Source organism: Miscanthus floridulus, chromosome 11, assembly GCF_019320115.1.
Source record: "Miscanthus floridulus cultivar M001 chromosome 11, ASM1932011v1, whole genome shotgun sequence".
NCBI lineage: Eukaryota > Viridiplantae > Streptophyta > Magnoliopsida > Poales > Poaceae > Miscanthus > Miscanthus floridulus.
This window is the reverse complement of record NC_089590.1, coordinates 49,945,170-49,971,168: the sequence shown is the minus strand read 5'-3', so window position 1 is coordinate 49,971,168 and position 25,999 is coordinate 49,945,170. Positions and strand designations below refer to the sequence as shown.

The following is a 25,999-nucleotide window of genomic DNA, read 5'->3' as shown; positions in this document are numbered from 1 at the left end:
ACTAGCTCAGGCTTAGGCCAGCTCCGAATGGCCTCTCCGATCGGAGCGTTAGCGTCAGGCCCCGGCTGCCTCTGCATGGCCTCCGCTTAGAAAGCCTGACCCGAGGACTGCCTCCGACTCTGACCCCGTGTCTCCGACCGGGATTCATAGAAAAACACCGCCATCACTATTCTTCGACTGGCGTGCCAGAACCGACTGGGGACCATCCGACTGGGGACGCCCGCTCGGAAAGAACCAGAAGACGTGTAGAGAAAGGCAAGGCATGGCTCACAAGTCAACATCACTGTACCAGGGACCATACCCTGCACAAAACAGTGCTCTATAGCCACCCTGACATAAAGTATTGTAGGGGCCACTAGAAACTCCCATATGGTAAGCCCCCTCCACGTGTCTCTAGACACCGATTGCGGTATGGGCTCCAGGATTTGCCATACTAGGTGAACATAGCACAGCTCCTCACATGCCACTAGGCATCCAGAAGTATTCTGCAGGTACCGGCGTCATCCTTCCTGAAGAAGATAGCTCGACCTTCCGTACACATCTGACATCCTACAGCGACATCGATAGTATTGGGGGGCTTCAACAATTATCCAGTTTTCATCACCGTAGGCAGCAAGACTTAGAAATATCTGTACTCTCCCCCTCTCACCTGTAAGAGCCATCCCCTTCATCTATAAAAGGGGATGCGCTCCCTCCAACCAGAGGAGATCGACTTCTTGAAGCTCAGACTCACTAGATCGACATCAACACTCCCAACCGCAAGACCACCCAGTTCCGATCACGACCCTTCCGGTCGGAGCCGACCGAACCTCTTGTACACCCCCTCCTTTCTCTTTCTCGTTTGTACCTCCACTACAGACTTCGAGCACCTAGGCTCAGGAATAAAGTTGTCGACCGACCCCGACTGGACGTAGGGCATGTTGCCTGAACCAGTATAAATCCTATGTCATTGAGTGCTAGGCCACCTCCGATCACAACGTATAGCAAAACTACAAATATTTACTAGTTGGTCACTTTCTGCACCGACACAAGCCGGACGCAAGATCGCGAAGAAATGAGGCCGGCAGAGGTGACCGGACGTGGCCCTATGAGTGACCGGACGCGTCCGATCAGGTGCCAGGCAACAACAGGCTGTGACCGGATGCTGAGCGAAGCAGTGACCGGACGCACCGGTGACACTGTTCATCATCACGGCAGTGTTTTCAGCGTGACTGGACGCAGCAGACTGGAGAACCGGACACATGAAGTGCAGCGTCCGATCGAGTCCAGAGAGGTTCCAAAGCGGCGCCAGCGTGATCAGACGTGTCTGGTCGATGATGACCAGACTCTGAGCCGAGTCTGATCAACGTGGGCGCTCCAACGGTCGGGACGACCGGACGCGTCCAGTCAGGACGTGATCAGCGTTCGGTCAGTAGCAGAAAGCTGAGTTTCATCCCCAACGGCTATCCATGGAGTTACCCGACTAGGAGCTTGGCCCTTGCGGGGGATTCCTTGTGAGGTGCTCCAACGAGGACTAGGGGAAAGCTTGTGCGCTTCTTGATACCTCGGTAAAAATACCGGAGTCGTCGACGGGAGTTTACATATCTTTACCTTACTCTTTAGCTTCCGCATTTACATTGTTTGCATAACTCATTTTGCGGTAGAGATAGCAACACTAGCAAAACCGTAATTGCACATTTAGATAGTTTATCTTTTTGCATAGGTTTTGCTAAGGTTAGAAAAAGAGACCATAGTTTAGAGTTAGATTTTTAAGTTGCCTAATTCACTCCCCTCTTAGGCGTCACGGTCCATTTCAACGAGGTCTTCGCTCAATCATCATTCACGTTTGTTGGGAGGTGTGGAAGGAAAGAAATGCAAGAATTTTTTAGGGCAAGGAATCCGTGTCAACGCGGCTTCTCTAGAAAATCAATGATCAGGCGAGTCTATGGACAATGGCGGGAGCAAAACACGTTTCTAACTTACTTTTGCACGCTTGATGTAAGCTGCTTTTAAGATGGGGGCTCTGGAGTTGTGGCTTCATTTTGTACATTTCTGTATATGGTTGTATTGTGCCTTTCTAGGCTCCTTCTTTTTAATACAATAGACAGCTCTCCTGCCGGTTCCGTTTCCAAAAAAAAAAAAGATCGGGCACTCCTATTCTAGTGGAGGGGGTGGAGGTGTGGCATAGGGATTTGAAGTGCTTCGAAGGTTTCTCATGGATGTGCCAAAACATTAGTGTCATGCTTGAATAGATCTTGGGGATGCGTACATGCAATCCTTCACATAGATGTTCTATGTAGTTTTAGGGTTTTTTAATTACCATTGCAAAAACCCAGTTAAAACATACACTATTAACCAGACAGATAGTCCATGCGAACCAACACTTACACTATGTTTGCTAAGTCCAGACTGACCATTCACCGATCTGACGCCCGACCTAACGGACGGTCCATGGTGCCCAACAATTTTACCACATCCTTAAAAAGCCATAACTACAAACTCCATCCAAATCGGTGAGAGTCATCCAGAATCATATCGGGTGGCCTCTTGGGGTGTTGGTTGTGCCCCGTCAAATGATCCGCGACCCCAGACAAACCATCCATGATCTTTCTCAGTTCAACGGGTCTACTCCATCTGTCCTGTAATATAGTACATTCCAAAAATTTTAGGACAAAGGGAATCCTCAAATGATTCATGTGCTCATAGATTGATACCAATTAAGGTGTTTCTCCTCAAATTATGGTTTTCTTTTCAATAAACTTTGCCAAATCTAGACATTGACATAGGTAGAATGCACTATATTTTAGTACAAATTTTAGAAGTCACAATGCACTGTATTTAAGGACGGAGAGATCAGTATTTTGGTCGGCCATGTCAGATAGTCCACCATTGCACAATAAGCTTTCCATATGAATGCGTCTAAAAAAAAGCTTTCCATATGAATGAGGCGAGGAAACTGATGATCCTCTCGTCGGTCTCGACGAGGACAATTTGGGCCTTCGTACAATTTGGGTCTTCTAACGATATATAAGAAGCTTGACGTGTGGTTAGGCTAAGAACATCGCACCAGCGGTTGCAACACTTCCCTTGTGTTCCATGAACGCTCGAACAGATCTCCTGATGAGGTATTAGATATTCGATGTCGTCTTTGACTTTGATGATAGTGTATCTTGTGTTATTTCTCGTATCTTCATTTTGGCAATGGCGAGGATTCTCTAAGAAGACTAAACATCGGATTTTTGTTTTACTCGTAACGATGTCCATACATTACAATCGAATGCACATCGCAGTCACCTAAACGACTTACGAGTCAGAGATTTATGCAGTGATCGTGTCATGTGTTTCAATATGTCTTAGAATTAGATTTTGTAATTTGTACGAGCACGGGTTGTATGTCCGGATCATGAACAAGAAAGTAAGATCGCTAGAACCGATCTGCCGATGTGCACAATGTAAAATATGCTGATATGCCAGATTATGCTAACCTGCTTGTTGCTGCTTCACTAAAGTTGGGGACGGTTGATCCATGGAGCGAACTGTAGCAGAACTATCGATCTATCTAATTAGTATAGGAGCATCGGTTGCTCAATTTCTATTAGCTGCTGACCCAGGTCGCAGCTTGCTAGGCAAAGCAAGCAACGAAGCTTTGCCATGGGAGAGGTACGAGTAGAAGAAGAGGGAGGGGATGGACGGATCTCGCATTCTCGCTAGTGACCGGGCCCATGTGCGCGGCCTTCCCAGAGCCGAGGTCCACCGCGTCCACACCGAGATCACCAGGATCGCCGCCAGGTCCGGCCGGGCGCCGGGCCGCTCCTCCAGGACACGAGGTCCGCCATGGAGCGGACGTAGTCATCGTCCACGCACTCCTTGGCCTCCTGCGCCAGCCGTACCCCGTAGCGCGCGGCCGAGGAGGATGAAGAGGTCAGCTGGGCCGCCGTGGACTCAGAGCACCCCGAGCACGATGCACGATGCCGTTGCCGTAGTAGCCCCGGGGAAGCTCGGGCTTCACGCGCGCCGCCGCACGTCCACGGAGAAGAGCAGTTTCACGCCGAGGCTCGGCGCCTCGTTGGCGTTCCTGTTGCCGTTGGTGACGGCGCTGGTGCCGCGGCTGCTGTGCTCTGGGTGCATGAAAGCGACGCGCAGGACGCGGCGCCGGCAGGGGAGGGTCGTTGTCGCCGGCGTCCGGTGCGTCGTGGCCGCCTCGCGCGGCGCGCGCCGAGGTGTGGGGGAACTGCGCGGTGCCGATCGATGCCATCGCAGAGCAGTGGTTGTTGGCTGTGCAGATGACCGTGCCGCCGTCTGACGGCGCCATCCCAAGACGGAGTGAGCGCGAACGGTGAAGGCTTGTGCGGAGGGTCGTCCTCGCCTCGGGGAATTCGGGAGAGGAATGCCGGAACGGGACGGCACAAGGCTCGGGTGACAGGGCCGGCGCCGCCGCCGCTGCCGGACGAAGGGAAGGGGTGGACTGAACTGCTTGACCCTGAGCTGATATCTAGGTATCGGCTCGGTTCGATGGACCGATATATGGGCTAAAACGAATCACGCCCATCTTTATGCTTCACCAAGCATTTGGTATGCAACTATGCAAGGCTGGGCAGTGAAAGTTCAGTCAAGGTGCATTGTTCACGAGCGAAGAAGATTCGTCGAGATCTTGCCCTCATTTAAGGTTTCAAGTCTCTCGAGGTTTGACAATATGAACGAGACATACAACTATGATCGTCCTGTTCGCTTATCGTATCAGCCATGCTTATCACCAATGATATAGTGTTTTTCTTTCACAGTAAAATAGCATCAGCCGACTTATAAGCCACGAAAACGAGCGAACAGGGTGAAAGACGAGGAAATGGTTTACGTGTTTCTTTGCCGATTCGGCAAGCTGCTAAAATTACGCTCAGATAGCGTAACTTTACAGTCTAGGCCTGTAGTTCCACCGGCTTTGCCACGATCGAAGCATTGACCCTGCAACCCTGCTACGCTCCCCTGTTTCACTCCAGCGTGCTGCGTGCGGCACCACCTTGCGTCATGAAGCTGCAAACTACAGTCGTCGTCGTCGTCGCACTTCAATAATTAGCAAGCTAATGGCTTGGCTGCTCGCCGCGGCAGTAAGCTCGGAACTGCCGGAGCCACACGTTCCTCCTGGTGGACGACCAGAGGCCCATTCGTGGCAGCATGGTGGCACGGTGGCAGCTCGGCGGCAAGATCCCGACGCTGCTGGTGGGCGCGGCGAGCGTGGCGGCCGTCCTTCTCACGGCCGCCATCCTCTTCGAGACCCGGTGGACGCCTTCCAGAGACGCCCAGACATGGGTCTCGGCCGGAGTCCGCGTCGTCATGAGCGCCAGTATGTTCTCGAACAGTTCCGTCAGTGTCACTATAGTTATTCCTTTTTCCGTAATAACAAGCGACTAGTTTTCTTTGTGCGCGGCAGTGTCTGAGAAGGGCGGCATCCCGTTGGCGACGGTGCCGAACCCCGGCGACCGGCTCCTGGGCGGTCTCCTCTCGCCGGACTTCGACGACAGTTCCTGCCTGAGCCGGTACCGAGCCTCGCTCTACCGCCAGGCGTCGCTGCACGCGCTCTCACCGCACCTCGTCTCCGGCCTCCGCCGGTACGAGTCCCTCCACCGCCTCTGCGCCCCGGGCACCCCCGCCTACGCGCGCGCCGTCGAACGCCTACGCGCCGCCTCTCCCAACGCCTCCGCCGGCGACGGTGCTGACCCCTCTGGCGCGCGGTGCAACTACCTGGTGTGGACACCGAACGCCGGCCTCGGCAACCGCATCCTCTCCATCGCCTCCGGCTTCCTCTACGCGCTGCTCACCGACCGCGTGCTGCTCCTCCACAGCGGCAGCCGCCACGACCTGGACGGCCTCTTCTGCGAGCCTTTCCCGGGGTCCACGTGGATCCTGCCGGAGAAAGACCTCCCTGGCCACGAGGGGCTCGGCATCCGCACCAACGAGAGCCTCGGGAACACGCTGAGACGTGGGGAGGCGCTCGGCGGGGCGCCGTGGCTGTACGTGCACCTGCTGCACAACTACTACGCCCAGGACAAGCTCTTCTTCTGCGACGACGTGCAGGCCGAGCTGGCGCGCGTGCCCTGGCTCGTGTTCCAGGCGGACAACTACTTCGTGCCGGCGCTGTTCCTGATCCAGCGGCACGAGCGGGAGCTCGCGCGCATGTTCCCGCGTCGCGACGCCGTGTTCCACCACCTCGGCCGCTACCTCTTCCACCCCAGGAACACGGTGTGGGGCATGGTGACGCGGTACCACGGTTCCTCCTACTTCGCCCAGGCGGACGAGCGCGTCGGCATCCAGGTGCGCGTGTTCAAGTGGGCGCCCATCTCCACCGACGAGCTCTACGGCCAGATCCTCAGTTGCGCGCAGCACGAGAACATCCTGCCCGGCGTCAGTGTGCCCACCAGAGCCAACACCACCGCCGTGGGCTCCGGCACCCAGGCGCCGGCCAAACGCAAGGCGGTGGTCGTCGTTTCCCTATACAACGAGTACTCTGAAAAGCTCGGGGAACTGTACCACGAGCACGGCGGCGTGGCAGGCGGGGAGGTGGTGAGCGTGTTCCAGCCGACGCATCTGGGCGAGCAACGCTTCGGTGACCGGCAGCAGGACCAGAAGGCGCTCGCGGAGATGGTGCTACTCAGCTTCGCGGACGTGCTGGTCACCACCGGCGTTTCGACGTTCGGGTACGTCAGCCAGGGGCTGGCCGGGCTGAGACCGTGGGTGCTTATGCCCCCTAACCATGGAAAGGCGCCCGACACGCCGTGCCGACTGGCCCCCACAATTGAGCCGTGTTTTCACTCGCCGCCCAACTACGACTGCCGGGCGAAGGCCAGTGGTGACACCGGCAGGAAGGTCCGGCACATCCGGCACTGCGAGGACTTCCCACAGGGCGTCCAGTTGCTGCAGTCATGAGCTACTATTATTTAGTTCGTATAAATCACATATTCAAATCTTTTTTTCCTCCTTATACTGTGATTAAAAAGTTCTGAATAAAGACTTATTGATGACAAATTTTGGACGACATATATAACTTCTCACGTGAGCCAACAAGTCACAAATATAGCTTGGGCAAGCAATTTTGTTAGGGAACAAGGGAGCATGGATGAGAGTGTTCAGTTTTCTGTGGAGTGAGTCTTGTATATTGTCAAATTACAATGTGAGGCATACCAACTTCATCTGTGTTTTCCCTTAGAAACAACAAAGGATAAAAGCCCACGGTCAAGTAAATGAACATAAAAAAGGGTTCTATCCCTATATGAAGCCACAATGAAGTTGCAGAAATGAACATTTCTGTAATCTAAAAGCCTCTCGAATGGAACACACCCTCCATTATCAAAATGATGAAATACCTGATGCTTGGCGCAGTTTCTCGTAGGAAACCCAGAACACGAACTGCCATGGGCCAAGCCTTGCCCATGTAGGCAAGAAACCCTTCCACAGTGCCGTTACGCCCTCATGTCTGACAGTCTTGACCAAGCAATCGTAAGAACTCCTGTACATAGCTTTACCCTCCTTCCCTTGGTTCATCATCCTTGTTTTGATTACATCCGCTGGGCAGCTCAAGGTTGTCGCAGACAGCCCCGACGCGACAGAGGCCAATGTGTGAGCATAAAGATTGTCATCGCAAATCTGCTTGCGAATGATGAGACGCTTTGCCTGATCGTAGCATGTCAATTCACCCATGTTGACAAGAAATGCCCTCTGTGCATTTGGAACAACCCCCTTCCAAAGTCCCCGAAAGCCCTCCGCTCGTATGATTTTAGTGAAAGCATCTGCGATTCCAGTGTACCGTGGTTGAATGCCTTGGCTCAATATCCTGCTGTCTGCTTGCATCCTTACCTTCATGAGGTCAGCAGGGCTTGACACCACCTGCACTGCAAAGCAGGAACAAAATTACTTCCGGTGTTACATAGCAATTCAATGGGCTAAGAAATAGTTACTTCAAACATAAAAAAGGAATTAATTTGGGAACATCAATACCATGCAATATTGACTTTAGAGCATCACCTTCTACTAATACAGTACCATTTTACCATTGCAAAAATTGAATATGCTGATTGACCCAGTAGCTTGCAAGGAACTCTGTGAAAAAGACTAATCAAGCATAGATGACTTGTGGATATGCTGATCTGCAGTCCTATCTGTTCTCAATCAATCGAAAGACAGATCCCCACATATAGGACCTATTTTAGGATGTCTAATTTGATTTCCTTGTTCATTTGTAAACCTAGTATGTCTGAACAAAAGTGTTAGTCAAGCCATCTTTCTGTATTTTGTGTAATCATATTCACTCACCAAAATGGGTGTCACCAGCTGCTCCAGTATCATCCCATCCAACGGTAGGTATGAGTCATGTCGGTGCATAGCTTAAGTCTAGATCTGGATCCTGAGTTCCTGACACCCCTTAGTGCTATTTACACGTTTTGATCTAGATCTGGTAGTTCACCAGCACCTTGTCAGCAGTGGACAAGGATATCATTTCAGATAAGTATTTTTTTGCCACTATGGGCCTATCAGCAACTGGCAACTGTTAAGGAAGAGATGTGTTGGAAGCAAATGGTCATGCTATGGAGGTGAAGAATAGAATCACAGATAGACAGTGATATAATTTGAGCATATACTGAAGTGGCGTCTCACTGTTGCTGCTGCTCAATGAAGCCATTGGTTCATCATGCCATGAAACAATTGAACCCAAAAAAAGCAAAAAAGAAAAAGAAAAAGTTGTGTGTTGCTTTATCATCCACCACACTACTTAAATATTGAGACTGATGATGAATTGATGACAGATCAGTTAAAAGTGTCTCTCATTTTTGGCTAAGATGCTTGGCCATGTGCAATTTAATAGGTAGACCAACAAAAGAGTAAATTCATAAGTCGAAATATACATCAAGTATGGTCTGGATCAACATTTTGCTAACCTAGCCCAAAATAAGTTCTAAATTTCGCACTAATTACACTGTGAGAATGACGAGTCACATTCGTAACCACTGTATTTGCATGTACATCAATCGGTTGCTTAATTGGGCGCTGGTCTAACAAAAAAAAAACAAGCAAAACAAAAGGTTACTTGTGCCTAAGAAAATTTTACCTGCGCGGCAACGCCGGAGAGTCCCCCAGCGAGCGCCTTCTCAAAAAGGCCAACCTCCCGCCCCTCGCTAGCGAGGGTGGACCGGAGATGCTCGTACCCCACGATGCGCAGCGGGGTGTACATCAGATGGCGGAGGACGGCGGGGGAGAAGCCCCGGTAAGCCCCGCCATCGCGGACGAGCTCGGCCGCGACCCGGATTACGCCGCGCCCGCCCGCACCGCCGGGGCTGCGGTGGAGCTGGAGGCGCGTCTTGACTGCATCTAAGGGGTAGGTGGAGGCCTCCGCCATGGCGGCCGAGACCGACGAGAGGGAGACCTTGGCAAGGGTCCCGCGGCCGCCGCCGCCGGCCTCGGCGTGGGCTGCCATATCGGCCTGGGACTAGGGAAGCTAGTGGTCTGCGTGGCCTGCGTTTTCTAAAAGCCCAATCTGTGTCAATCTGGACCGAGCAAAAGTGATCCAACGGACTCCCCATGCGGCCATGCCGGAGGACGGGAAGGCGCGGTGGCGGCCGATGCCGGACGACGGGAAGGCGCGGCGGCGGCCCCTGACGCACGGCGATGGCCCCTGACTCCCGGTGGGTGATTTCGTAGTTCAAAATGCCGCGCGGGGTGCCCGGGGGCGCATCTTGCAGGTTGCAGCTGCAACCTCGCAGGCAACCGCCCACCCCCTCCAAAACGTTTGGAATGTAGAAATTTCATATGGGTCCTGAAATTAGGATTTTTTTTTTCAATTTGCATAAATTTCAACGAAACTTTAGCAGTTCGAGGAGCTGGCGCTGGTGGAAGAACAAATCATATCTTATCTGACTCTGAGCTAAATAACTATACACTATATCACATGATCAAAGTGTTACTGTGCTCGTGCCGTAATTACAATATGGCTTCTTGGTCTACAATATTTTCGGTGATGGTACAACAACAACAATGTACACAGTCCGACAATAGCTAAATTGCCTATCCCTATTGTACAACTCAGTTCTTCTCGTAGAACTGCAATCTCATCGTTTCAATCCGTTAGGTGCTAGTAGTATTCAAAATCCTGTTTGGCATCTGCATGGATGCAAAAATAACATCTGCTTTGACGTGTCTCTTATATCCTTTCTGTGATGCAGAGTCGTGTCCTTACCGGATGCTGTACAGTACAGTGTGGCTGATGATAGGAGTGGTGACTGACTGACTGGTGTCTCCATTCATGCTGCCTGAAGGACTTGCTGTTGCTGCTGCTGCCCCTGCTGCTTCCCACTTCTTGCGGATTCATAAGGGAGCGTGTTCAGCACCTTCACCCGGAACATAGCCTGTATGTTTTGCACAAGTTGATCATAATTCAGAAGAAAAGGTTTCACAGAAATTCAGGGATGAACGCCATAAGATGAACAATTGGCTAAATAAGAGGAGCAAACCAAATGTGAAGAAAAAATGAAAGGCAAAGGACGGTAATATAGCTACCCTCTTATCGGAACCAAACTCAATGACATCGGAGGGACGGAAACGAACTGGAAAGTTTGGTGGCACGCGGTAACGTCTACCTTCATTGCTGGACAATCACATGACGATCAGTGAGTAAAATCTTGCTACTGAAATTCTCAAGGAAGGGCATAGAACCATGGTTCTTTCAGGGCTTACTCGGTAATCCAGGTACCATGTTCACTCCCAAGATCAGTCAGATAGAAAGCCTTATTCTTGCATGTGATAGTAGCATGCCTTTCTGATATCTGCAATGAAGTTCAGAAAACTGAAGACTGGTACAAGCAGTTTATGAATAGAAGGCCTTGTACAATGCAACACATGAGAAGTTTGTTAAAACCCTGTTATCATTTTGATTAACTAACCTGTGGAAACGACAATGATAGGGAAGAATCTGAGTCATTAGGATCTGACCGGCTTCTGCAAAACAAAATTCATTTGTTTAGTTCCATAAAGCCTCGATTGAGTGCAATTAGGGCAGAAATGAATTTGCTATTTAGGCATACCCAACAGAGAGTGACCTCTGCTCGTCCCTAATTAAACGAATGGGCTGCAAGCTATTGCTGTTTCCTTCACTTGTTGGGAAGAGGTACCATCTGCAAATAGTTTTATGAATGATTTTTTTTTTGTTCAAAAGTACTGAAATAAAGTAATAAATCAAACACTTGTTTAAAATGAAATTAAAGAAGAAACAAAGAGCGTACTCTCCACCCATAGCTTGTTCCAGCGCGTCATCATCCTCAAACCATCGATAAAGCTGGTCATTTGCCTTCAGAATGATGCTAGATGTCAGTAAATATTAAATGCTCGTACTAAATCAAATTCACGGTTACTATGAGTCCATGACAACGTACCTTGTCGGAAAGTCGGCAGCTTAAAGGTCTTCCTTCTAGCTTTGAGCTGTACACAATGAAAAGTTCCATTTGCATGATGATTACGGATATGGTAATTGGGAACTAAGAGAGCCTGTGTGGTGTTTATTTCTTTGCGTGGGACATTTAAACTAATGGAAAGCTATTACTTGCATATGTGCTTGAAATGGGAACACATGACAGTAATTAATTATTTTGGTATGCACCTGTTGCCACCAAGCACCCAGCTCAGCATCGCAGGCATTCCATACTTGATGAAGAATCTTCCACCAACTCTTCCAGGGTGTGGTATCCGCAACTTGGTCAAAAACTACAGGTAAATAATTTTAGTATGCAGTTCAAGTAGTTTCAGTATAGAGTTCTTCAGTAATGCTCTTAGGAGGATGGTAATGAGATAATACAGTTCCGATTTCTGAACCTTATTTCAGAAATCCAATAAAATTGATGGTGACATACTTTAATTTAAATCTTGCTGAAAAGAGAATGAGATCTGTGCATTGAATAACAAAAAAAATGTGTGTTTATCACATACCGATAAAGGTCCTAGACCAACACCCAAATATGGTCTATAGGTGGTAGCCATGATTGCTGCCATTCTTGCCAGTCCATGTATAATAGCAACACGCAGCCTTCTCTCTTTCTCATAACTGCAGGCCCAATATGCAAACGAGTATTTTGCTTTTCAGCCAACTTACTATATAGTATGGACCAGAGTTTAAAATCCATGCAAGAACAGGATTGCTTTGAAGTTGGAGCCAATTCAAGCATTCAAATAAAATCCAGTGGATGTTTCAAGAAACACTATCTTTATACTACTAAACATGCTAGAAAAACTTACCACCTCAAGGAGGAAACTATGTCCATAGGAGTTTCAGTCTTGACACTCTCTTGCCAGGCATTCTCTAGCTCTACAGCCAGCTGGTAACCATCCTATGGAAACAAATACAAGGTGGTTATTGTGTTACGTAATAGATATCAACACCAGAACATATCCATGGTAGGCTAAGAAATTGCATACCTCAATAGCCATGCAGCCACCTTGACCCAGATTTGGCTGCATAGCATGCACAGAATCACCAAGCAAGGTGACACGACCTTTCCCCCAATTAATAGTAGGTGGGCGGTCGTATATATCCCGGCGAAGAACTGCATCTTCATCAGTTGCATTTATCAAATCAACGACATTGTCACACCATCCGTCAAATATCTCAAGCAATCTTTTCTTTTTGCCTGTTAACATTAAGCCGATGATAAAGCTTGTGTGGGGCACATCAGAAGTATTGTTCTCATTTTGATCACAACCTACAATGAGGCAGTATCTATTTCACGAATTAAGCATGAAAACTTCTGTAAGGACTCACCATTTTCAGGGTCAGTGCCACCAGCCTCTTCATTGTGAAAAGCATACCATTGCATTTTACCAGCACCGACATCTGAAGAGACGAAGTATTGTTTGTGACCAAGAAATACTCGGTACCTTCAACAGAGGAAAATGGAGGACATGGTCATGGCACAATGAAATTTCAGTCAATCTGAAAATCACACCCATCATTCCATGATCCATGTAACATACCCAACTGTATCGATATCAGGTGGCACAAAATCTGCAATTCCAGTGTAGCAAGTGTAACCTGAATAGGTGGCGTCTGAATGCCCGAATAGTGTCTTCCTCACCTATCCAGAAAAGGAAACTTCAAGCAAATCAGGTTCCGTTTGTGCTTGTTTCTGACCAAAAGGAGAATTAATTGTATTACCTTTGACCATATTCCATCGGCACCAACCAAAAGGTCACCTTCAAATTTTCTACCGTCCTCCAATATGGCAGTAACCTACTCCCAACCGACAAACACTGCAAGTTTAGAGACAGGCAATGGCAACTCTTGCAGCCAGATTTAAGTTGGCATGGCCACAAAAACATATTTGCTCATTCACCTTACTGCCATCATCTATAAAATCGACTACATGGCTTCCATTCAATATAGCATCATCGCCGACTGCTCGAGCAAGGATTTGTTGCAGAGTCATGCGGCTAATGACCCTTGTGACTGGGAGGCCCCGCTCAGCTGCAGGAGTAAACGTATCAAACTTGATGTACCTGAATCCAATTGGCACTGTCAAATGGCTGCCTCCAGCAAAGGAATATCTATCTTAAAGCTAACCACGCAAAAAAAAGAGACACGCCATGGAAATTTGCAAACAAAAGCTGTAAAATAAGCACCAAGAAAATTTCGGCAGCTATAACGATAGTATCTACTACAATCAACTGAAACAGGCGAGCATAACGACTAGCCAACCACCAATTGGTTCGTACTAACTGCCAACACTGCAGACAAATGAACCCTTGTGGCACTAAATTCCACTAGCACCGGCCAAAGGAAGTCAAAATTTTCTCCAGGTAGCGTCAAAAACAAACAAATTCACGGTGACTTGGTGCAAGAATTTTGCTCTGGCGCCGGAACGACCCCCACTGCCTCCCTTACCAGGAGCCAGAGACGCCGTCGACGATGCCGTTGACGCGGTCCCCCGTGACGCAGCCGGCGTCCATGATCTCGTCGGCCGCCTCGAGCGCGGCGAGCGCGTTGCTCTGCAGCTGGATCGGGCCGCGGTACCTCCCTTCCCCGCGGACGGCGCTCATGTCCCGCTCCAACACCAGCACCTCGAACCCCTTCCGCTTGGCGGCGAGCGCGAAGACCAGGCCGCCGATGCCGCCGCCGGCCACCAGGACGCGCGCCTTCTTGGGCTCGGCCGCCGCCGGCATTGCCGCGGTGGCGACAAGCCCCGCGCGGGCAGGAGGAACGCCGGGCCTACGCCTACGCCTCTCCCGCGGCGCGGACGGGGAGGGAAGCGCGAGAAGGCGGAGCGCTCGGTTGCGGCTGGAGAAGGGGTGGAGCCGGATCGCCGTCTGAGAGGCCCGAGAGGAGGGGAGGGAGATCGCCTTCGGCGATGCCCGCGCTGTGCTCAGCATGGTCGTGGTATGCAAGCTTTGCTATGAGTGAGCAGCTGGTATGCTGTGCTACACTGCTATTACTTTATCGGCGGTCAGTCAGCGAGGCAATAGCTGGAGTCAAACCTCAGCTGAGGACTCTGCTAGCTCGAGACTTGTGTGTTTTCGATTTGGCATTGGTTCTCGGGCTGACAGGAGAGCTGGGAACTGGAAGAGGAAGCTCGTTGTCTCTGTGAAGCTCTAGATCAGAAGTTCAGAAGGGTGCTTCAATGGACGCGCCTGCCAAGATAGCGAATTTTATGGGGGTGGCAGGGCCGGTGCTGGAGAAGAATGGAATTTGCAGCTGAGTGGAGCGTGCGGTCGGTCTAGCTTTCGGCCTCTAGTGCAGGAAGGAAGGAGGGAGTGATGGATTGGTGGAAGCTTTGCCTCGGTGCGGTTGGGCGGTCGGTTGGACGTGGCGGCCGTGGGTTGCCTGCCGCGCGGCGCAGACCACGCGAGGTGGGGTGCCCCGGATAGAAAACGAAACGGGCACCATTTTACCGGCCGACCAGGCCAGGCTACAGATGGCAACGGGCCTCCATACCTGATAATCGATGGGTATTTAATCCATTTGAAAATGAGATATGATCATATTTTTACATGTGAGTATCTAAATGGAGAAGAATGTATCCTCGACGGGTATAGCGAGTACGAGAACGTTCCCTATTTACCCGTCCCCGTTACCTGTTGGGAACCCAACTATTTGAGCTGTTATGCGAGTATTTGATCAAAAAAAGCTCAACATAGGTATTTTGACTCAAATCTAAATAATCATATATATATATATATATATATATATATATATATATATATATATATGGTTTGTGTGTTCTAGGAACTATAGTTCAATTTTTCCTCACCATCTCTACCAGCAGCACAAGCACGTCTATCTCACGAGCGCTCGTGCTCCTCGCTTCCTCAGTTCAGTCTTTCTGCCACCTTTGCTCGTCCTCCTCGCAACCTCGTTCCTTCTTCTCGTCATCTCCGAGACTCCGACACTTATACCTGGGTGAAGAAGAAACGTCTCCGATTGCAAAACTGCAACCCTAAGTATCCTTGTTTATCAGGTATGCAGTATGTGTCGGGTATCTGTTACCCGACCTATGTCCGACGGGTACAGAGATGGACAAGAATCTATACCCGAGACAGTTAACGGAGACAGAGAAAGGATTGATTCTCTGTAGCGGAGAAGAGAACGTTCTGACAATACTCCGCGAGTACATCCGTTGCCATCCTTAGGCCAGGCGACCAGGGCGCGCCATGCTCCATAGTCCCATACTCCTACGGCAACTAGCCGGAAGCAGGCAACTCGATGGTTTGGTCCCGTCGGGTGGGGCGGGGCGGGTCGCGTCGGCTCGCCCCTCCCGCCGTGGGCGGCACGGCGCTTCCTCCCTGGCCCTGGTTGCTGGTTGACCATTATTGGCCTGAGCAAGCATGCTGGCACAGGTGACGTGGTCGGATGAGATTGCCGCGGCAGCGAATTGATTTTTCGCTGCGCGGCATGCTCGTGCGTATAATCTGGTCAGGATAATCGAAGTTGGAGTACCACGTTTCCAATAGCGTAGCGGTGCGAGCACAGCGCACGCAGAAACAGGGCAAGCCATCCGAATCCGAGACATACTAGAGGGCAAGTTGCAGGAGGAAACGAAGGAGGAATGGATGGGCGTACCAGGAGCCGGACATGCCGTCGACGAGGCCGTTGATGCGGTCGCCGGTGACGCAGCCGACGCGCATGACCTCCTCGGCGACGGACATGTCGATGGCCTCCAGCGCGGCCAGCGCGTTGCTCTGGACCTGGATGGGCCCGCGGTACTGCCCTTCCCCGCGCACCGCGCTCATGTCGCGCTCGAACACCGTCACGTCGTACCCCTTGCGCCGCGCCGCCAGCGCGAACACCAGCCCGCCGATGCCGCCGCCAGCCACCAGCACCCGGGGCTTCTTCCGCTGCGCCTTGCCGCCGCCGAAGCACTGCGGGTGCGGCGCCGGGAGCGCGTGCTGGTGCTGGTGCTGCTGCGGCTCGTCGTGGCAGAAGAGGAGCGCCGAGAAGTGCGCCTTTGCGGGTGAAGTGGCGGATAGCAGCGCCATGGGCGCGCGAGCACGGCGACCCGCAGGCCGCAGCTGAGCTGAACAGGAAGCTTTGCTTTGCGAAGGAGAAGACGTTGGGCGAGTGGAACTGGATCGGTGGAGGGAGGAGGTGTTATGCCGTGCTGCCCGTGCAACTCTGGTTCTAGAACTTTGCCATTGGGCTGAGGCCGTGAAAGGAGGAGCAGAGGGGGGCTGGACGGGACTGGTGGACTGGTGGTGCTGAGGGGAGGACGAACTAGAGCCAATCACCTGATCCCATTTGGAAGAACGGATCTCATTCTCGCGGGACCAGGATTTTATCTTGCCATGTCCTCACCATCCTCTGCGGACACGTTGTGGCGGCAACTCTGTACCACACCTGCAACAGTAGGTAGCACAGGGCTACACGGGTTAAGTAACTCCGTTTCAAATTATAACACGTTTTAGAACTATTTTATTTTTTTACTAGAATCATAGCCGTACGTTGTATGGGAACGAAATAATATCATGATAATTTATGTTTTGAATGTTTGCAACAATCTATTTTTACGCAATTATCATTGTTGACCAAGTATTCAAGTTTCGATATGGAATTCAAACGATCTTATTTCATACCTTAACAACCGTGTTCATTATACTACTTATTCTACCACATCTTGTCCTGGCTATGTTGAAACGTAATCGTGTTGGAAGTGTCGTCGTGCATATAAGGGCCACGTTCGTCTTGTTCGGTTTCTTTTTTCAGCCGGAACAATATTTTTCTCTCACAACAATTCAGCCAGAACAGTGTTTTTCAGTTAGTTTCAGCCAAAATTTTGCGGCCCGATCTTTACAATATTTAAAGCTCGTTTGAGTATAACACATTAATGTGAGATGACCATATCGAACGCACGCGTCAGCCAGGAACGTGGCCGGATAGTACACGTATTTGGTAGTCCTTGTGACCGGAGTGTATATGTTTTTTTTTATCACCAGGTAGATGATTACTTTAGTGTTTTTTAGGTGTAGAGAAGAGAAGAGATATTATTGGCTTATCAAATCTACATAATCTAATAAAAAAAGTAGCATACTAGTTAACAATGTATTGACATGCTTTGAGCATTGTGTAAGTCTGCAAAAGAGCCTATGCAAATAACCAAACATGAACAAACTGCACTGCACAAGCCTGAATACAGACTAATGCAAACAATCGGTCAGAACCTTAGTGAGTGGTACTATAGGTTACTATGTAAAATTGGTAAGTAGTGACCGGTTGAGTACTAGCTAGTGCAATCTTAGATCATGCCGTTCTTTTAGGTAGGAGTTTAAGGACCTTGATAGGGTCCATTGGAGCGAGAACTTAATGGGATTTTTTAGGGGCTAGGTTAAGGCGTGATTGGTAGTGCGATTGAGAAGCGTGCAACCTTGTCTTCCTACGCAGCGGTGCCCTTGCCCTCGCCGCCTCGCCAGTGCTCTCGTCATCTGCGACTGGTCTCGAGGCCTCTAGGCGCCTCAACTGTCTCGCAGACCCTTTCCTTCCCTCCACTAGCGACCGACAGCTCTTGTTGCCGCCACCTCGACCCCGACATCCCATAAGCGCTTGCTCTCCTCTAACCAGTCGAGGAGCGACGCTGCCATCGCCAGCCTTGTCTACCGTCCCAGCCAATCCTCCTGCCACCCGCGGCTTTGGCAGTGTCCTTGCCACCTCACTGTACCGCCGGGTCACCACTGTGTCGCAGCCGCCTCTCCCAAACCCTCTTTTAGGTCCGCCGAGTAGAACTAGAACCCTAACCTTTACCCTTATCTTTCTCCAATGGGGTCCGGGATGGAAGTTAGGGCCGCACGAGCAATTGAGCACAATAGAGATTGTGACTTTTTTAGAGTCGCTTATTTTTGAAGATGGAGTAGAGATTTTGCTAGAGATTGTTATATCCTATTTGGTTGAGTTTCTAGATTCGTTTTCTCGGACGTAAAAGAGAAAAATAGTTAACGATAGGAAACACAAATTCAAACCAACCAAAGTTTTTTTTGTTCTCGAGAAACAGCAAAATCTTACAGTAGCTTCTAGCATTTCAAGTGACATTTCTCGAAAGAGACAGTTTTCCAAAGATACTGAAACCCTACCAAAATTTTCATGCAACCTTTAGGCCCCCTTTAGAACGTGAATCCTTTTTATTGTTCCTGCATTTTTTGTGTGAAAAATAAACCAATTCCTGTTAAATTTCTATACAATTTCTGTGTTCTAAAGAGCCTCACTGAGAGATGCTTTTAACTGTCACAAACATTTATGTAGCGTTGAGCTTCCATAAAAGATCGGCCATACAACTAGAGAAGCACGCGCGGAGACGTGGCAAGTTGTTACGTCATAGGCGAGCTTTGATCTTTATCTTTCGCCCACTCTGAAGCCCTGTTGGAGTCGGTTGCTGAGAGCGACCGTTCGAAGATATTTACAATGAGAACTTGAACTTTCCTCGTCATGATCTAAAAACAGCAAAAAAATAAAGACTTGCAGCAATAGTGCAATACCATCTTAATTCTTAAGCCCTCAATAAATCTGCTTGACATATATGACAAAGCATAGGCATAGTCCAAACAAAAAGGCAGGAAGAATAGGTTTGTTCAGTACACAAGAAAGGATGTTGCCAGCAACAGCAATGAACAGGCAGCATATATTAGACAGCAAGAACTTCACGCTCTGTCACAGACATGCTCTCATTTACTTGCCCAAAAATATACCGGGGAAAATTAGACAAATCGAACCAGCAAAATATTAGCTTTAACCATGGCCCATGGGCGAGTATATAGTTATGTACTTCCACAATCATAAATTTTAAAAAAGGATGCCATGGTTTCCAGTTATCATGAGGCACTCGATTATCAAGTAAACCTGTTCCTAATTTTGTTTGTATTCTATTTAGCATTGATGAAGATGCCATGGTTTCCAGGCATCGTGAACCACTTGATTATCTAGTGAACATCTTCCTAAATTTCTTGCATTCTAATTAGCATGGATGAGCTTGAGACTCATCTGAGATTTATCATTTTAGAGTTCCTAAAAGAATAAAAGAATTGCTCCTAAGAAAGAGGAGCTATTTGGTCATCAAGGGTAGCGCCAGTTTTTGTCTGAAGTTTGGCTGTGTGGAATCTGGCCTTAGTGGCAGCAGGTGTTGGAGCAGCGCCTCCAGTAGTCGGCCTGGAGGATTGAAAAATAGCCCCCATTAAGTGATAATGAACAAAAATCCAACAGGTTAATGTTGACAAGGGACCAGTATCAAGCAAATAGAAATACTTACAGTCCAACCATGACTTTAAAAGCATCATAGATACCCCACTGGGCACCGGTGAGGGTACCAATCATCACGATACGCAACGGGAGCCCACGCGTAAATAGCCCCACTAGACCAATCTTCTTCACAGCCTGAGCAAGCATTACACAAATGGTAAGTGCAAAAAACAAGGTAAACAAAGAAAATAATATCTAATTGTCTAGAAAACACACATCGCCGACCGTTGCCCCCTTGGCATTGTTAAGGAAACAAGGTTGTCAGCTGGGTGAGAAACAATTGCACAGAACACCCCAGCGATGTAGCCACCAGCAAAGCTCACTCCAAGCTGGAGATTCTTGCTGCATTCGTTTTTGGGGGCAGGGATGGCATACTCGTAGATCATCTCAACAACAGTCTCGAAAGAGGCAAATTTCATCATAGTGTCTGCATTTAGTAAAACTAGAGGCGGATGTGCACCCCGGGCTGGGTGGGCTGCAGCCCGGGGCGAGCTCAGAAAAACACTGAATACGCCTCTTTAGATATAGCCCAACAACAGCCCAGACATGCACCGTACAGGTAGCAGCCCTCTGCAACTAGCAGGCACTGGACATCGAGCATCGATTGGCTCCTCTCAAGCTTGAAAGCCTGAGCTCTCCACTATTTTTGTTGTCTGCTGCACTTGACTCACTGTGAATATCTTCATGCTTCATGAATACCAAATGGTTTTTCTAGGTCATTAATAATTAAGAAAAAAAGTGTTATTTATTTTTGTGTTCATACTATAATATATTTGTTACATGTTTGCACTTGTGTAGCGTTTATGCTTTGTTAAATGTTAGTATGACACTAATATAGAATTTTGATATTCATCTCTGTGTAATATAGTTTAGCCCCCCTCGTGATCGATTTCTAGATCCGCCACTGTAAAACCATAAGATGCTGGACAGTCCTTCAGGTTAAATATCAAAGCAAAATAAAAGAATAAAACTTGGTAGAAAGCAAGCTCATATGTTCCAAAATTACTTCACACAGTACACCGTGAAGGAAATCTAATATGTTATAGTCATTGATGTAGCAACGCAAGCAAAATAGGGGCCTAATAATAGAAATTCCCATGTCCATTCCCCACAAGTAATTAGAGTTTAGTTCCCACTATAATTGAGACAAGCAGACTAAATAATATCATTATGAGCATAGAGGCATCCACAACAACCAGTACCCAAGAATCATGTGTGCAGTATGGTCACGTTTTCCCTTTGGGGGGTATGCACTCGGGGAGTACTAGCTGTAAGCATTTGATTAATGAACTAATGTACACCACTTCATTGGAGTCTAGCTCCATAGCAACAGAGATAGCTCAAGCAGTGTGGTAAATTAATATACGCACACATAAAATCTTGAAAATCAGTGTGATTTCAAGAAGAACTATGTGCATGAAAATGCATGTCTTAGCATGCAGGTACATAAGTTAAACACAACAAGAGATAATTATGTGTAAAGAAAATACGTGATATTAGATAGTTATAAGCACCAAATGCTCATAGATGATTATCAAATACACAAATTTAAAATTAATTAGTGTCAAATCCTCTATCCTCTACAACATTAACCTGATATGTTTTTTAATGTACACAAAATTGGAGTCTAGCTCTGGTTTCAAAAAAAAGGAGTCCTGCTCTAGAATGGCAGAGAAAACACAAGCAGTGCGGATAATTTAACTGCACACAAAAATTCTTGAAACCATACACAATTTCAAGAACTATCCGTCGAAATTAATATTATAGCGACCATATTTTATACATAATTAAAAAGAGATATAAACAATTGAGTGCCAACAAGACTTGTTATCCTAAAGAAATGATATTATTATTTACAACTGATAGTCAATGATTTCAAATGCATGAAAATCCTTTGAGCAACTAACCAATATACACCATCTCATTGGAGTCTAGGTCCAGTTATAATGGAGATGACTCAAGCAGTGTGGAAATATCTTTATATGCACACATAAAATCTTGGAAATCATTACAAGATCTCAAGAAGAACTATGTGCACCAGAACTACATTCTAGTAAAACTAACATTTACACCATAATAAGAAAACGAAATGTCAACAAGTGAGATTATAAGACTTATGATGAGTAAGAAAGGGCACCATTTTCAAAGCTGATGATCAGTGTGACTCCGAAAGCATAAAATCCATTTAGTAATTAAGAAATATACACCATCTCATTGGAGTCTAGGTCCATGTCACAGTGGTGATGACTCAAGCAGCGTGGGATATCAATATATGCACACATAAAATCTTGAAAATCATTATACGATTTCAAGAAGAACTATGTGCACCAGAACTAATATTCTAGCTAAACTAATTTTTGTGCTAATAAAAAAACAAAGATATCAACAAGTATAAATGATAATGAAGATTGTCATCAGTGAGAACTGAGACCAGTATCCATAGCCGTTCCATGAATTCTACAACACTAAATTTGTTGCACACTCGGTGAGTTAAATATGTACACGAATCACGTAGCATGAGTGAAGTTGCATCAAGAATACTAAAGAAGATACCATCCATTTATTTCATTGCATCATTAACATCATAGTTGAGATTACAATCACAAAACATGCTTAACGCCGAGGTCTCCCACATCCTGCTCGCTGCCCCCACTGTGAACAAGAAGAAGAAACTATCAATCATCTACTAGTCTCATGTGTGTTTGCACGCGAATTTTGGTGTGTTTTGCTGTGAAGAGTGGGTCTACAGGCCCTTTCGCCACAAGATGAACCCTCCTTCGATGATTGGTGGGCCAAAGCAGAGTCTAGAATGGATGGTTCACACAAAAAAGGACTCAACTCGCTTATCATCCTTGGTGCATGGACAATTTGGAACCATCGCAACCGGTGTGTTTTCGATAGGACTCCTCCTAGCCTGGCTGGAGCATTGCTGCTCGCAAGTGAGGAACAACGTTTCTGGAAGCTTGCAAAGGCTCAGGGAAGCTCCTTCCCTTCTCTTGAGCCTATAGATAGCCAGTAGGATCCTTTTGTGGAGGTGAAGTCGTTTCCTATATTAGTAAAAGGCGCGTGTGTTTGTCTAAGAGCTTAGGAGTGTGAGTGTGTGTTGTAAGGGCTCTTGCCCCCCCCCCCCTTTTTTTCTTCTTAATATAAAGATACGCAGTTCCCCTGCGTGTTCGAGAAAAAAAAAAACATGCTTAACGCTAGAGTGGCAACCCTTTTGAAAAACAAGATAAGTTTGATCATCTTAGCAATACAAAATCTACTTTTTCAAAGCTTACATACCATTTATTTCAACAGTTGATTCTTAAGGGGCACAAACATAGTATAGTAAAAAAGTAGAAAGGAAAGCGATTCAAATTTATGTGACAGTTGACAACAAGCAGGAAGTAGGTACTTACAAGGAATTTGTCGGCCCCAGAGTGGAACAATTCCTTTATACAGTCTGGAAAATTTGACAGTGTTACAAAAAAGTGAAGACATGGATATACAGAAATAAAGTAGGCAACCTCAACTCACCCAGAATAGCCGTCAGCTTTCACAAACTTTGGAAGGCCATCTGATAAACCTCTTGCAAAGCCAGGCTGCGTCTGCACACGGACCTTAACAGCTTCCATGGGGCAGAGGGCAATATCTGCAATCACTTCAGCCGAAGCGGAACCCGCAAGGTAAATCAAAGTCTTCTACTTGGCGGCATACTCAGGGCCAGCAATGTCCGAGTAATACTTCTTGAACAACTCATAGAAACCGAACTTGCATGCTCCCTGAGCACTGTATCCAAGTAGGGTAGGTACCCAGCCCCTGAAAAAGCCCTTGGGCCCTTGCTCTTTCAACAAAACACCAAAACCAGATGAGATACTCTTGTACTTGGCTGGATCGATCTGAGAGATCAGACAATAAAAGTTTTCATTAGCAATCAGTTCATAACGACAACTATTCATTGAAAATGAACATAAACAAGAAGCAGGAATGTAATCATTGTGAGGTTTACCCCTTTCAGTGCAGGCTACTACGACAATGAAAATGTGATACCATATTTATAGAGCATTACGTACGGTAGCAGCTGGTTGCCTGGTTCGAGAATGATGTACCAGCATCAAACAACCGTCTAATAACTCTAACAACAGAGATCGCATCACGAATAGTCCTACCAATCCAAATGGGACACCTCGCGTAAATAACTCATCTATCCAAATCAAGCCAGCATCGAGACGCTCACCAGCATGTTGCACTTGACGAGGTCCAGGGGCGTGACGGTCATGTGCGTGAGCCCGCAGCTGGCGACGTCGCCGGCCGTGCACGCCGCGTAGAATGCCGGCGAGTACATCTCAATCCTCCGGCCCGGCTCGCTCGGCGCCTGCGCCCAACTAGCGGGCCGCGCCACCGCCGCCGCCGCCGCAGATGGCGCGGCGACCGTTTGCCCGCCCACGCTAGCGATGGCGGCCGCAAAGGGGGAGGCAGTGGCCGGGGCCGCATAAAGGAAGCTAGGGAGCAGCGCATTCAGCGAGCTCTCGGAGACCGCCATGGCGCCGGGGCAGGCTCAGGGTTCAGTTCGAGCGATTTCCTTACGGCTAGGGACGCGGCTAAGCCTAGGGGCTCGGTCGGATGGACGCTCATCGAGGCAGCGCGAGCGAGCGCGGCGTTTGTACGTGTGGGCGTGAGGCCCACCGCCCCTCGCTCCAGGGAGGGAGACATCCGGTGGCTGCGGACAACCCCCCCCCCCCCCCCCCCCCCCCCCCCCCCCTCTGCGCCACCAGAGAGGGGCGGGCTTTTATAACAAGATAAATTAATATACGCACACATAAAATCTTGAAAATCATAGTGTGATTTCAAGAAGAACTATGTGCATGAAAATGCATGTCTTAGCATGCAGGTACATAAGTTAAACACAACAAGAGATAATTATGTGTAAAGAAAATACGTGATATTAGATAGTTATAAGCACCAAATGCTCATAGATGATCTAGATCTGGTATTTCACCAGCACCTTGTCAGCAGTGGACAAGGATATCATTTCAGATAAGTATTTTTTGCCACTATGGCCCTATCAGCAACTGGCAACTGTTAAGGAAGATCAGATGTGTTGGAAGCAAATGGTCATGCTATGGACGTGAAGAATAGAATCACAGATAGACAGTGATATAATTTGAGCATATACTGAAGTGGCGTCTCACTGTTGCTGCTGCTCAATGAAGCCATTGGTTCATCATGCCATGAAACAATTGAACCCAAAAAAAGCAAAAAAAAAAAAAAAAAAAAAAAAAAAAAAAAAAAAACTGTGTGTTGCTTTATCATCCACCACACTACTTAAATATTGAGACTGATGATGAATTGATGACAAATCAGTTAAAAGTGTCTCTCATTTTTGGCTAAGATGCTTGCCCATGTGCAATTTAATAGGTAAACCAACAAAAGAGTAAATTCATAAGTCGAAATATACATCAAGTATGGTCTGGATCAACATTTTGCCAACCTAGCCCAAAATAAGTTCTAAATTTCGCACTAATTACACTGTGAGAATGACGAGTCACAACCTAGCTGCAAATCTCATGTCGACTTACAGATTTGGTATTCACGAGTCACATTCGTAACCATTGCATGTACATCAATCGGTTGCTTAATTGGGCGCCGGTCTAACAAAAAAAAACAAGCAAAACAAAAGGTTACTTGTGCCTAAGAAAATTTTACCTGCGCGGCAACGCCGGAGAGTCCCCCAGCGAGCGCCTTCTCAAAAAGGCCAACCTCCCGCCCCTCGCTAGCGACGGTGGACCGGAGATGCTCGTACCCCACGATGCGGGAGGACGGCGGGGGAGAAGCCCCGGTAAGCCCCGCCATCGCGGACGAGCTCGGCCGCGATCCGGATTACGCCGCGCCCGCCCGCACCGCCGGGGCTGCGGTGGAGCTGGAGGCGCGTCTTGACTGCGTCTAAGGGGTAGGTGGTGGCCTCCGCCATGGCGGCCGAGACCGACGAGAGGGAGACCTTGGCAAGGGTCCCGCGGCCGCCGCCGCCAGCCTCGGCGTGGGCTGCCATCTCGGCCTGGGACTAGGGAAGCTAGTGGTCTGCGTGGCCTGCGTTTTCTAAAAGCCCAATCTGTGTCAATCTGGACCGAGCAAAAGTGATCCAACGGACTCCCCATGCGGCCATGCCGGAGGACGGGAAGGCGCGGTGGCGGCCGATGCCGGACGACGGGAAGGCGCGGCGGCGGCCCCTGACGCACGGCGATGGCCCCTGACTCCCGGTGGGTGATTTCGTAGTTCAAAATGCCGCGCGGGGTGCCCGGGGGC

The 25,999-nt window shown here is 48.5% G+C and overlaps 3 protein-coding genes and 1 pseudogene across 7 annotated transcripts; 1 reads left to right on the top strand and 3 right to left on the bottom strand.

Moving 5' to 3' along the window:
- The first annotated feature begins 5,148 nt into the window (after window positions 1–5,148).
- Window positions 5,149–6,962, top strand: LOC136491924 (probable fucosyltransferase 7). The gene is made up of 2 exons (XM_066488121.1): window positions 5,149–5,317; window positions 5,405–6,962. The coding sequence occupies exons 1-2, from the start codon at window positions 5,149–5,151 to the stop codon at window positions 6,895–6,897; spliced, it is 1,662 nt and encodes a 553-aa protein (XP_066344218.1). The 3' UTR covers window positions 6,898–6,962.
- A 181-nt stretch (window positions 6,963–7,143) lies between these two features.
- On the bottom strand, window positions 7,144–9,712 carry LOC136490671 (mitochondrial uncoupling protein 3-like). The gene is made up of 2 exons (XM_066486876.1): window positions 9,074–9,712; window positions 7,144–7,854 (listed from the first exon to the last, which is right to left on the bottom strand). Exons 1-2 carry the CDS (start codon window positions 9,437–9,439, stop codon window positions 7,318–7,320), a joined length of 903 nt encoding a protein of 300 aa, XP_066342973.1. The 5' UTR covers window positions 9,440–9,712; the 3' UTR covers window positions 7,144–7,317.
- Window positions 9,713–9,854: 142 nt separating this feature from the next.
- LOC136490665 (zeaxanthin epoxidase, chloroplastic-like) lies at window positions 9,855–16,701 on the bottom strand. 5 transcript variants are annotated; one of them, XR_010767836.1, is made up of 17 exons: window positions 13,889–14,638; window positions 13,341–13,503; window positions 13,163–13,237; window positions 12,982–13,082; window positions 12,770–12,885; window positions 12,427–12,638; window positions 12,247–12,338; window positions 11,941–12,055; window positions 11,615–11,718; window positions 11,391–11,436; window positions 11,241–11,305; window positions 11,043–11,132; window positions 10,902–10,956; window positions 10,696–10,784; window positions 10,519–10,606; window positions 10,199–10,367; window positions 9,855–10,122 (listed from the first exon to the last, which is right to left on the bottom strand). XR_010767836.1 is itself a non-coding variant. In XM_066486873.1 (16 exons), the coding sequence occupies exons 1-16, from the start codon at window positions 16,474–16,476 to the stop codon at window positions 10,263–10,265; spliced, it is 1,932 nt and encodes a 643-aa protein (XP_066342970.1). In that variant the 5' UTR covers window positions 16,477–16,701; the 3' UTR covers window positions 9,855–10,262. The 5 variants fall into 5 exon arrangements, 4 of the variants coding, with proteins under 4 accessions (XP_066342970.1, XP_066342969.1, XP_066342968.1 ...); XM_066486873.1 differs by lacking the exon at window positions 13,889–14,638 and adding an exon at window positions 16,061–16,701 and having other exon boundaries at window positions 9,855–10,367; XM_066486872.1 differs by having other exon boundaries at window positions 9,855–10,367; window positions 12,250–12,338; window positions 13,889–14,640.
- Window positions 16,702–19,147: 2,446 nt separating this feature from the next.
- On the bottom strand, window positions 19,148–24,239 carry LOC136490668 (mitochondrial phosphate carrier protein 3, mitochondrial-like; annotated as a pseudogene).
- Window positions 24,240–25,999: the final 1,760 nt, after the last annotated feature.